This window comes from Scatophagus argus, chromosome 7 (genome assembly GCF_020382885.2).
Source record: "Scatophagus argus isolate fScaArg1 chromosome 7, fScaArg1.pri, whole genome shotgun sequence".
In the NCBI taxonomy this organism is placed as follows: Eukaryota; Metazoa; Chordata; class Actinopteri; family Scatophagidae; genus Scatophagus; species Scatophagus argus.
In genome coordinates, this window is record NC_058499.1 from 15,223,764 (window position 1) to 15,237,249 (window position 13,486).

General features: G+C 41.5%; 1 protein-coding gene across 2 annotated transcripts in view; it reads left to right on the forward strand.

Moving 5' to 3' along the window:
• itpr2 (inositol 1,4,5-trisphosphate receptor, type 2) overlaps nt 1–13,281 on the forward strand; it is a 55,605-nt gene extending 42,324 nt beyond the window's left edge. For both annotated transcript variants that reach the window (XM_046393367.1, XM_046393368.1), the window contains exons 50-57: nt 102–266; nt 365–548; nt 1,637–1,723; nt 3,143–3,264; nt 3,448–3,613; nt 3,711–3,871; nt 10,168–10,329; nt 11,971–13,281. In XM_046393367.1, the coding sequence (XP_046249323.1) occupies nt 102–266; nt 365–548; nt 1,637–1,723; nt 3,143–3,264; nt 3,448–3,613; nt 3,711–3,871; nt 10,168–10,329; nt 11,971–12,051 (1,128 nt within the window). In that variant the 3' untranslated portion in view covers nt 12,052–13,281. The remainder of the gene's footprint in view (nt 1–101; nt 267–364; nt 549–1,636; nt 1,724–3,142; nt 3,265–3,447; nt 3,614–3,710; nt 3,872–10,167; nt 10,330–11,970) is intronic.
• Nucleotides 13,282–13,486: the final 205 nt, after the last annotated feature.

Consider the following 13,486-nt stretch of genomic DNA (forward strand, 5'->3'; position numbering starts at 1 on the left):
GTTTTGACCCAGTGCTGTTGGGGGTCATGTCTGTTCTTTCCTCTTCAGACATCAAAGCTGCTGACTTCTGTCTGAGCCTTGTTTTTTTCCCTCCCTTTCAGCTATTCAACAAGTTAATCTTTCTTGTAAGTTTCGTCGCCAACCAGGGGACGTTCACTCGAGGCTACAAAGCAGTTGTAATGGACATGCTCTTTATCTACCACTTGGGATATGCCATCATCTGCGTCCTGGGCCTCCTTGTACACGAGTTCTTCTACAGCTTCTTGGTATAGAATCTCTCACATATTTCACTTCCATCACGTTACTTCAGAGGCAGTCAATCAATAAAACAGTTCGCTGATGACTCACTGATGTTGATCCACAGCTGTTTGACCTGGTGATCCGAGAGGAGACGCTGCTCAACGTGATAAAGAGCGTAACGAGGAATGGCCGCTCTATTATTCTGACAGCTGTTCTGGCCATCTTCCTCGTCTACTTCTTCTCTATCATTGGCTTCCTCTTCCTCAAGGACGATTTCCGCATGGAGGTAGATCGCCTTCCTGCACCAGGTCAGAACTGTCACCGACTTTTTTTTACTGCAGTATACACACTAACCCTCTGCCTTGAAGTGTTTCTTTGATTTCTTTGAAATGAGGTTTGGCTTTCCAATTTTATTCAGTGCTTGTGACTTTATACTTATTGGTCTTATTTGGCTGTCACTTTATAACGTTTATAACTTTATAACGTTCTCACGTGTTGTCTGTGCATTCGTGTTTTTTGCTCTCAGCTTTTGGATGGCAGTTTCTTAATAAAAAATGTAGAATCAGTGTTTGCACATATGCAATATCCACGCATAGAATATACTTTACATACTGTATATACATACCCAGACACATGTTTTGAAAACACTGTGCAGAGTGTGGGAGTGCTAATGAGCTCTGCCACAGTGCTCTGATGGTCAGGGAGACAACCTGCTAGCACATGTGCACCTGTTGCATAACCTGGTGGCCGCGCCATCCTGTGTTTTGCTGAATAGAGCACAGCAGACACAGCAGAGCAGTGGTTGGTTATGTAACCGGCTGGGCTTACGCCTGTCTATCTGTTCGCTGTGGGGTGAGCTGAGGCACAACTGGAGTGCCATCACAGCTGAGGAGCACCCTGTCCACACTATTGCCACCTCGAGGTTATGACCCCTCTGCCCCACCACAGTCCTCTTCTTCTTCTTCTTCTTCTTTCTTCTTCTTCTTCTTTTTCTTCTTCCTCGCCTCCTCCTTCTGTCTTCCAGGCTGTCAGGGAAGAAGGCCCTTTTGTGACATTCTGACCCAGGTGTACAGTTTTCCTTGTGCCTGTCTGCCTCAGCTGATCACAGTCAGATACAGCTCCTCTGCTGCCCAGGGCATTTGCCGACGTGCAAATGATTTGTTCAGGTTTTTTCAGAAACACTTCACCACCCACCCAGCAGCTGCTGCCTCAGTTTACATAATGTCTAACTATAATGTATCTTTCTTGCTGATTTTCCCAGCGCCGATGAGAATTAGTAGGAAGGATTTTTAATGCCAGAGCTTGATTTAACCATCTTCTTTCATTTGTAAATTCTCTATGTTGTTATCGTTTATCAGCTACAATTTTCCTGTTTTTCTCTTTTTTGTATGAAAAGGAAAAAGGGATTTATTGAGTAACAAAGGAGTTCCTGACTCATGTATGAAAGAAAGCTGCCCTGTTTCAGCCCCTAAATCTGTTCCTGGTAAGTTTCATGAGCAAATTGTTTTTATTTTATTTTACATCCACTTCCCCATACGAAAGCCAATGTTCAGTTGACAAATTTTAAGATTTTGTGGTTCAGCCAGTGCACGTGTGTGTGTGTGTGTGTGTGTGCGCGCGTGTGTGACCTTTCTAGCAGTAGCCAGTTCCTGAAATGTTACTCTCGCACAAATGCACACACTGAGACACATACACACAATCATATGCTGTTTCTCAACCCCCCCCATCCCACCCCCAAAACACACACACGCACACACACACACACACACACACACACACACCACAAAGTCACTCACACACATAAAGAAACTTGATGAGGCAGAGGGGGTGACTCACTCCTGTTTGTTCTCCTGCGTCTCCATGGATCACCTGCACCGTAGGGGCACACACGTGATCCATCCACATCCACATCCTTCACCAGCTCTGCCTTTTCCTGTTTACAGTATATATTCACACACTTCAGATGTCACTTAAATAATATATTACATGTCCTCATAGTGTATGGAGCTTGAATTCTTTCTACTTTTTTCTGTTTTATTCACACATTTGAGCAGTTGAGGGAGTTGAAGATATCCATTTGATCTTTAGTCACACCGTTATTGGCTGTTCCCATGAAAGGCTTTTTTTTTTATTATCACTTCGTGAGAGTCAGCTGAGTGTTTTTGAATTAGGTCAGACTGTATTTGAATTATAAAGAGTTTCTCTTAAGATGATGCTGAATTTTCTTAAAACTTCTCACACAGTCTTGGTTCATACTGATTTCATCCGGTTCAGTTAAATTCAGATTAATGATCTGAAAAATTAAGTCAGTTGTTTTGATGAGCGTTATGTAAATTTGTTTGATATTTTAGTTATCAGGTGAGGAGAACAAAGTGATAAGAAGGAGAATTAACCACAGAAATGTATATTATATATTTATCCATGTCAGACCAATCTTGTGTAATTTTTGACTGACTGGATGTTGATGATTTCTTACTTGCCATTTTCTGTATCAAAAATGTAGATACACTATGTAGACAGAAGTATTGGGATGGCGCTGTTTCTCCAAGGTTGGGCTTGGCTTCTTACTTTCAGTGAAGGGAAATCTTAATGCTTCAGCATACCAAGACGTTTTGAACAATGGAGATTGTGAGCAAGGCCTTTTTATCCAACATCAGTGCCTGACCTCACTATCGCTCTGCACCATGAATAGGCAAAAACTCACAAAGAAACGCTCCAAAATCTTGTGAAAAGCCTTCCCAGAAGAGTGGAAGCTGTATACTTATAGTCTTGTCCATATAGTGTATTTAGAAGTCAATACTGCATAATTTTATCATATATCATCTTGGAATAATTTAAATTTTTTAACTTTTTCACTCTGTCATATTCTGTGTGTTCCCACGTGTTGTCTTGTGTGTCACAGATGAAGATGATGGGACAGAGCGGGTGTGCGACACTCTGCTCATGTGTATAATCACAGTGTTGAACCAGGGACTACGTAATGGAGGAGGTGTGGGGGACATTCTCAGGAGACCCTCCAAAGAGGTAAGACAACCCCAAAATTAACAAATTAAGTTTTTTTTAACTTAATGTCTGTTTGTAACAAACAATACATTAATGGCCTCTGCGCTGCATCAGCTCCAGTTCAATATTAAATTAAATAACTTTAGTTCTGGTGAAAGATAAAATGTACTCTCTCTATATTTTATTTGTAACTGGACCATCCAGGAGCCTCTTTTTGCAGCCAGAGTGGTTTACGACCTTCTGTTCTTCTTCGTCGTGATCATCATTGTTCTTAACCTCATCTTTGGTGTCATCATCGACACCTTCGCTGACTTGAGAAGTGAGAAACAAAGGAAGGAGGAGATCCTGAAAACCACCTGTTTCATCTGTGGTGCGTACAGCTATGTGGTTCAGTCAGTACTGTATGCAGCTGACAGTGATGTGACAGAACTGTATATGTTTTATTAATTAGAGCTAATGTCTTGCAGGGTTGGAACGAGACAAATTTGATAACAAGACAGTGTCCTTCGAGGAGCACATCAAGTTCGAACACAGCATGTGGCACTACCTTTACTTCTTGGTTCTGGTGAGGGTGAAGGATCCGACTGAGTACACCGGTCCTGAGAGCTATGTGGCCCAGATGATTGCGGTCAGTAGACAAAACAAACACAGAGAGCACACAAACACACACACACACAGGAAACAGTCACACAGTGCCTTCTGCAATGTTTTTTTTATTTCCTGCACCTTAAAATCTTCTCTGTCATCACTGCAGTTCCGGTGAAGCAGTTTTGTTTTGTATCTGCAACGTATACAACAACGTAGTGTTTCAGGGAGAAATACAGACTGCACTGCAATACGTTTTTTAAGATGCAACACAAGTACATAAACACACCCAATCCTCAGATATTTTGTTTATTAATCCTGCAATATATGAATAGACAAGCACATGCATTCCTCTCCCTAATGCATATTTTGCTGGTGAGCCGTAACAGCATGCAGATGTCTCAGTGTTGGAGCCTTAAAAGTTGTGCAGCCTTCCTCACTTTGCAGAATTGCAAAGTGTGCTAGACAAGCGTGAGCCTCTACAGCAGGCGAACAATCGAAAAAACGAGACTGAGCCTCTAGGCCTGTGCCAAGCATCCCAATTTATTCACCTCCCCCCTCACTGCTGTAGAGAGATGGGTCTCTGTGCTCAGGTTGTCTTCACTATGCTGAGTTCCTAACCTGCTGGGACACAGTGTGGTTAAAGAGTAATTAAACCCAGTCCAGCTCTATTATCATCAATGCACCAACTTGCTGCGCTGACACACAGACAAGAAGTTGAAGGATGTAAGGGCAACTAAAGGTGTTGCCGTTAGGTTAATGGATTCAAATGAAGCCTCGGAGCACAATGGCACATTTTGTGATTAACATTTGGCCATGATGGGCATAAAAATGACGGCATTATAATGAACAATTTGCATAACAAACAGGTGACAGACACTGAATTAATATGCTTCAGAAGGTCCTCCGTCAGGTCTGTTCTGTGATGCCAGGCCAAAGTATCCCTCTGTGATGATGGTATTGATGAGTCAGGAATTTATATGAACTCTTCCAAATATGCTACAGAGCAGAAACACACACACAAGGGGAACATACTTGAGCTGAAACCAAATTTGTTGCTGTGTTTGTCACTTCATGTATGACATATTTCAGTAAGAGCTCTGCTTCCATGATTTTAAATGATGGAATAAAAAATCTGTTATACTCATGTCTAAATAGGGAACACTGTAAGTTTGTCAGTATTTTTAAGCGCTTCAAAAAGACTGTGTGGGTGTCATTTGATTTGATTGATTGACAGTGGAAACCGAAAGCAAATAACTGTCGGGGATCGAGTATGTGTCACCTTTTCATAACTGAGCACAGTGAAAAAATTAAATATAGAAAACTCATCCAAAAAATAAAAAAAGGTCCACCGTTGTTCATCAAGGACACTGCAACCCATAATAAGAAGCTGATTGAAGAAAGCCAAACTCCAACAGATAAGCCTTTTGTTGAGTTGTGTACTTCCATTGTTCCAAGTGTTTCCAACGCTTTCAAACCCAGAGAATTATTTGTGTATTTTTATTCAAGTAACGGTGCATTACAGCTCTTTTTCCCCAGTTGCCCGTAAGTAATTGGTCACACACACACACACATATCAACAATTTCTTCAACTGAGCAGTTTCTAAAGAGCCAAAGTCCTACTATGTCTCTTAAAATAAATTCTGACCTCTGCCCCTCACTTTGCATCACAAATGCAGGCTCCTTTTCTACTCAGACACCTCGTCACCTTGTCACATGTGTGCTGTAAAGTAAATGAAAGGCTTGCGATGTGACCGTGACTCTGTGTGTGTGTGTGTGCGTGTGTGTGAGAGAGAGAGAGTGAGAGTGAGAGAAGGGGACAGGAGAGCACGTGCCAGGCAGGGCTGAGCTATTAGCAGGCCACTTGAGATGGGTTATGTAACAGCGTTGTGGCTGCTGCAGTACCTGCCAGGCCTGTAGTCGCTGTCATAATTTTACACACAAACACCCTCACGCTGATTCACATCCACATGCACAATATACCAGCAGAACAGACACTCAGTGTAACACGATCTCTCTTTTTTTGCTTGGCAGCACATCACTCTGTTCTGTCCAACCAGATGCACTCTTTATATGTGTGTGTGTGTCTGGTAACTGTGGTAAGTGATACTAGCTGCAGACTCATCTGGTACGCTGTCTGTGTGCTGTATCGTATCTCTTGACAATCTTCTGTATCCTTGTGGTTGTTTACGAGTGTTGTACAATCATTCAGCCAGAGCTCTGATGTGTTTAGCTTAAATTCCTGACCAAAGCACCCAATACTGCACGTAAGTGGAAAATAATGTATTTTACTTTGGGCACAAACCAAAATGGAGAGAGATACACTGACACTTATGTGATTTTAATTGTAAAGGTTCTCTTGCAATGAGGTTAGAATGCCAAAAGTTTGACATTAATGCCGCTATAATTACTGTTGGTTTCATGTTGAATTTATTTATTATTAAGTTCATTTCAGTTTATTTTATTCCAAGTCAGCCCATTGTAATTTCTTGTAATAGTGAAAAATCTAGAAAATTAGAAATTGTATATCAAAAAAGAGAAGAGCAAGCAAATCGTCATGTTAGAAACTAACCATGAAATATTTGGGTGTTGATCAACTGATGAGGCACTTTCAGACTGGACAGGCTTTTTCATAATTCTCAGAACTTATTTGAAGAACCCACACTCTTTTTATTATGTAAACATTGCGAGAACTAGGAACGAGGGTGCTCTCCTAGCAACAGAAGAAGGCTCTTGAGGGTATGGCGTTCTTGGGGGAACTGCCCAGTCAACAGGTCTCAGAGAGGCCCAAGAGCTGATTCTGAAATATCTTCAGAATGTACCAGCACTAGTAGTAGTAGTAGTAGTAGTAGTGATTAGGACAAATAGCAACCACAGCGGGAGCACAATTCTTTTATTTAGCCTTGCTGGATTTAGTCTATATTGGCTGACATCGGTGATCTGAAATTGCACCCATAGAATGTTTACACCAACTTGACTTTCCTGGTTTGTGTTGTAGCTCTCCACACAGCCCAAGAACATTATGTACAAGTATGCAGTGAAACGCATGGTTATGGCAGCAGAGTGAGAAGCACATGAATGTCTGCATTCATGCTCACTGAGGTGTTAAAATGGATCAGTGAAGTAACACTAAAGCCTTGACTGATTCAGACAGTGCAGCACTGCACACATAGGACCACTGGACAGTCTTAACGAATAGACATGGACAATAGACAAACAAGACGTGGATGGGATGGGGTCAGATTCCGTACAACCATTTTTTGACTTTTACTTACTCAATAATCAATTAACTCAATAAGAGATGATGTTTAAGCTGTCTACTAGACACATTTACATGCTTTAATGTTCAAAAACCACATTTTTCTCATACTTTCAATTGTAACAGTGCCACATTGACTCTGCTTGAAATGCTTCAATTTTGCTCAGTCCTCTAAGCGTAGTCTGATTGGTCAGTCATCATGTTACTAGTCATATCTGTCGATGCTTTTGGCTTCCAGTTTGGTGCACTTTTACCACAAACCTCATCACAAGATCCTCTTTTTAACCAAGCACTCCATCTGGAGATGAGGCTTCACTTGCTGGGCAGTATGATTGAGGCTCACTGCTTAGCAGACCTCTAATGTTTACGGCTTTGTGACTGATTTTGTATGGTGTCAGCAAGCTAACCGTTGGCTGCTGATCAAAGTTACACAAAGTTGCCAAGCAGATGAGTTCCTACAGTTTGACCATTTCTTATTCACGTGTAGCTGTATCATTATCTTCAGGCCCTGTAAAGTAATTTGACATACAGTGGCGACACACACATATTGATGAGGATCCTAGAGGGAAACAGGCTCACAACAAAGCTAATCCTTACTGAGTGCTAGCACTGCAGTATTAATACACCAAAGTCAACATGAAAACATAATAACCATCATCACACCCACTACTTTAGCTATTTATTTGGCTTCCAATAAAGCTTAACATCCACACATTTACTCTTGAGAGTAGCTACATTAGCTGAGCAACATGCTAATGGATGAATCTACAGGCTCGTCAACGGAATGAACAGTAAAAATGATAAAAAAAATGGCAAAACATTCAAGCTTTTTGCATGCATAGTTTGAAGTTGGGTCTCAGACAGCCAGTATTGATCCGTCCATGAGCTTGTACTTTTACTGGGCCTTGTTGATAATGCAGTTCATGATAAAATACACTCATCCTTGAGTTAGGTTACCAGACCATTGTGGGAGTAAAATGCTCACACACACACACAATTAAATAGTTTTCCAGTTGTTGTTTGGACATTTCCATCACAAAGTTAATCTCATTCTTGCAGCTAACAACAGAGAAGTTCCTGTGCTTAGCTCATAGCTTGTAATATCCAATGTTATCAAACTGAAACACGGTCCTTCAGAACATACAGCCAAAGCCATATTCCTTACTGGTACCTTACTGGTACAGAGAGCGGGGTGGACTGTACTGTGTTACATAGTGACATAGATAAGGCTGGACTAGTGATCAAGCCTTTTGGGTGACTCAGGAGCAGTGTTTTCTTTTGGAGAGAACGACTCTGTTTGATACGGACTGTGGGCTTATAACTTTACAGATGTTTGAAATGCACAAAAAACTATATAACATACTAAAGGAAAGAGAAAATCAGAAAAAGTCCCTATTAAAACAGGCTTGTATTGTATTCAATGTTAAAAATGTAGGTCATTATTGAATCCTCGAGGATACTTAATCCGTCAGTTATGGATGACTTGATGGAACAAGCATCAGATAGTCCTCAATTTCTGTGATACTGAAACTTTAAACTCACAGAACCTCCACTGTGTTTTGCGAAGTTCTGAGAAAGAAACCTATTCTTTTTTTTTTCTATTGGACCCTTGATGCCTGAGGCCTGAATTTAGCCCAAGATTTTCAGACAAGATCTTATAGAAAGACTTGATTCATACTGTGTGGTTGAGGAGTCATACTTAATCAGTCTGCTTCCAATTGCTTTCCCTGTAGCTGGGACAGACAAAAGTGTTGTGAAAAGTAAAACGCATTCAAAGTGTTGAAAACAACAAAAACAAAAGTGAGCAGAGTTTAGATGGCACAAAAGATAAACACTGTTGATTTACTTTGCAAAATGATTCTAATTTCCTCTCTATTAAAATATTTGAAAAACTAAAAGCTATTTTTGTAATAATTGTAATAAGCGTAGTAATAATAAGCTAATTTTTTTTCATTTTTTGGTCCTGTTTTCACAGACAGAGCAAATTTGTGTGCAGAGTGGCATTCCCATGATATGTCACAGCCATTTATGTGGCACTCAGCAAAGTGTGATAAACTCATTAATTAAGGAGACAAAAACAAATAACCCACATTCCTCTCCATCCTCAGACTCTGTTCTCCCCTCCTCTGTCCTCAGTGTCTCACATTCTGATCTGTTTTTCTCTTCCTATAGTCTATTCTTATATAAGAGCAGGTGGGAGAATACCTCACTCCTCCTACTGGACTTAATGTGGTGCCAGTCAAATCCCACTCTCAGCACCTTTTAAGTAATTTTTATCAGGAGAACTGGCAAAGGAATTACATAAGATCAGCTGATGGCAGTGCGTCTCTGTGAAACCTATCTCACTTACAGTGATGCACACATGCGTGTCGTAAAACACACACTCTTGCTCGGTCTGCTATGTTCATGTCCATGCACACGCACACCAACAGTACACACACCCACACATGTACAAACACAAACGCACTTAAGTCCATTACATAATGCTATAGGTTTGTTCTGCTCACTGTTTTCTCATGGCATCAGATGCAGATGGTTTGCTCTGTCCACTGCGCCGTTGGAAAAACAGATAATAAACTAAATGTCTCAGTTTTGCATGAAGGCTTACACACACACACACACACACACACACGCCCAGATAACACTGTACTCCCAGTTGTGTTCTCGGTAGACGACAGTGACTCATCCCCACATCAACAGTGTGCTTATGGAGTGGGTGAGAATTGAAATGCCAGTTGCTGTTCATTTAGTGTATAATTGCTATCCACAGTATCCAAGAAGCAGCAGTGGCTGCTTTAAAATGTTAGACTGTCAAGCATGATACAGAGAGCAGCTTCTGATAGAATGATTAGTATTAGACTTCCATGCTGGTCTCTAGTTGCCAATACCTCTTTGTTTACTCTCCTCCTCCAGTCTGACTTTAGCTCTGTAATGCTCCCTGCATGTCTTTTTAAATCGTCCTTGCCGTCGTCTGTGCCAGTATACTCTTGGTGCTGTCTCTCTGACCTGCTGAGTCAACTCGATTTCGACCTTGTCTTCCTTTCACCTTTCTCACTGTCCCTCTCCTTCTCTCTTCCCAGGAGAAGAACTTGGAGTGGTTCCCCCGTATGAGAGCCATGTCTCTGGTGAGCAGCGAGGGAGACAGTGAGCAGAACGAGATGCGCTCTCTGCAGGAGAAACTGGACAGCACTGTCACTCTAGTGGCTCAGCTGTCTGGCCAGCTGGCAGAGCTCAAGGAACAGGTACTTTGCCACTTCAGGGAGATTTTCTTGCTGCACTGGTTCTGAGCACTGTGGTAGTCTGAACTGAGTGCTGTAGAAGAACCTGAAGCAATATCCCGTATTGCATAGCATCTTGTTTGGAAGCATGTTGTTGAACCAACTGCAGCACATGAACTCCACACGCTACCTGACCTTGAAACCACTTTCATTGAAAAAACACCCATAGGGCAAGAGGTCGGTGTTGGCAGTCTCTCTTATCTATCCATCTCTGTACTGAGATAGATTCTGCCAGACCCTTGATGGTCCTGAATGCAGCACGACAGGTGACTATTACGTCAGCACGACTAGGAGCCGCCAGTGAGCCTCTGGCTGTTTGGATGACTAGCTCTGCTTCTGCAGTGTGACTGATCACTCTCATCACCTGCCTCCCCTGCATGTGATTCCAGTCACAGGCCTGTCCTTGTTCCTCTTCTGCCAAATGCGTGAAAACAGCTCCAACTGGGGGAAAATCACACTCCAGTAAACAGAACAACAACCTCTGTCGACCTCAGTAAACAGTTAAGTCTGTAGTGTCTCCCTGCTGGCCAGGATCCCTTGTGTTGTGAACCCTTGTAACAACAAAGTTTGTATGCTGTTGAAGTGCCCTTGAGCAGGACACTGACACATTATCCCTGAATCTGTAGTTTTGGTCAATTGCAGGTCAGTTGTTATTTCAGTCTAGGTTTCCAGTGTCACGGCATTAAGCAAGGATGTCAGTCCACCTTTAGGATAAACAGAAATTTTAATGTATGCCACAAGAGATGGAGTGTGTTTATGTAGGTCCAAGCACAGCTCTGCAGTCACGAGGGGAAGCCTGCACTTCTCAGAGAGCAAAGTTCTCCTTCAGCTCCTCCCTCATTACAACCTCTGCCAAACTCGGCACTTTACGCTGTCACATCTGAGTTTGTGTATGTGTGTGTGCTCCTATTTGTTCATGTGTGTTTTATTGTTCTGCAGAGCTTTGTTTCCTTTCATCTGCAGATACGGTTTATGGTTTATAGAACCAATGGCCTTCATTTATGATGTCAACACCAAAACTGCAAATGTGTTGGTTGTGAGAAACAAGCCGCTTCTGGTTCATGTAACGTCCCCCGACACTTATACAACATCTAACATGCAGGTCACAGTTCTGTACAACACATGGCAGTATCCTCCAATGATGTTTCCAAGGGACGTTTTAGTTTCCAGTCGTAACACTGGTTGAATAAAAAGCGATTTGCCGAGGGTTTATCTCTTTTTTAACATCGTCATTGACAAAGAAATTTAAAACTATTAAATGAATTGTTTGCAGTGTTTAAAATGACCAATGTGAGAAGTCTTTCTGTGCTAGTCAATATTTTTTGTTGCCACTCATCAGGATTCATTTCTTAAAGTAATCAGTCAAAGATTAATTTTGTTTCTTCCAAATTAATTTACTTGCTTGAGATTTAGAGCATTATTTTACCTTCTCTTCAAGTTCAAATTGATAAATCCTCTCTGGAATGTACCAATTATGTGTGAACATAATGGGAACATTGTGTTTTGCATAATAAAGTGTCCACAATATCTTTTGCATGTTGTGTGTATGCTTCATGCTTAATTAAAAACTGTGCTTGATTGATGTTTTTTTACTCTCCTCTACAGATGACAGAACAGAGGAAGAACAAGCAGAGGCTTGGATTCCTGGGTCCTCCTCAGCCCAACCATCACATCCAGGCCCACTGAGAGGCTCGAGGCTCTGTCGGAACAAAGTGATGCGCCACTTGACTGCAGGATTGCAGTAGAAACCAGCTAGAAATGCAGACACAAACTCCAGCCTTAAGAACAATACGTGTATTTGGAGTACTTAGGATTACTGAGGCCGGCAAGTGTTGATATATCATTTTTGACATTGTGCCTTTTCTATGACACAATCACTGCCTTACAGGATATAAACTGTGCCTTATGTGCTCACTTGGCCACTAAGAGCATTGCTTTACTGGCTGTCCATGCACACCCTCATCCAGAGGTCTCTGTGAATGTTTGGACAGACACAAGCACACATCTGCCAGTGTAGTGTTAGTGCGCCAGACAGAGGTCGAGGGAAATGCTAAGGTTAACGGTTAAGCACTGTCAAGTCTGTGGACGGCCTTCATTCCTCGACTGTCTCAGTGCTGATGTGTCAGAGAGCAGAACAAGTGGCTGCAGAGAGGTCAGTGATTGGCAGAGAGCAGAGAAGTCAGGGGATTTTCTTGCGTTGTTGGTCTCCATGAGAAGAACATTAAGTATTCTCCCCTTTCCCTTTTAGATTTCTGATGGTATTTATGAGAAAATCTGTGGTTCTTAACTGGAGTATTAGTTTTGCATTTTGGAAAAGGAATCATGCTGCCTCACTGATTAACTTTTATAAACAGTACATTGCGATTGCTGAAAATGCACTTTAAAAAAAGGGTAAAAATTTAAGTCCGTACGTATAAACATTGGTTAGTCTGGGGTATTGTTTTTGCATGCTTTGTGTTACCTTTTAACAGATTTCTTCATGTATATAAGTAACAGAAATGTGAAAATAAAAATGATTTCCTTTGCAGAACTTACTTGAAACTTCCTCTAAGTCTAAATCTTATATTGGTACATAATGTAGTCCTGACCGAAGAGGGTAAACTTACAGTTCTTTGTAACAGTATGAACATCTTAATGTCTGTAGAGATGTCTGCTTATTCCGTAATATTTCCCGCATCTGCTCATAACATCTTCATGTTCTACCATTTCTTTAAGTTTCATGTTCTCAATGTAAATCATATTTTCACTCGTCTCTCTTGGACTGCAGTTGAGCTTGTGTTTTAAACTTGCACAAAATAATGGCAGATTGTGAGTGCATGCACTTGACTTAACTTTTCTCTGACACTTTCTTTTAAAACAAAGTTTGTAGAAAAATGTCTGTTTTATGTGGTCTGATGTTGTAATAAATTTGTAACAAGACTCTTTGGTGTGCTTTCAGTCAGCAGCTTTCTAGTAGAGTGCATTTCGGTCCTTGTTGCTGTTGGGGATGAGTGAGCGCTCCCCCACACTCACCCTGACCCCCTCGGCACCCCCCAACCCACACACTCAGTGTTTACTCACACTTGTACTTGTCCATGAAGGGAGCACAGGACCTATGAAAAGGCAAGGTCATATTTCGGCT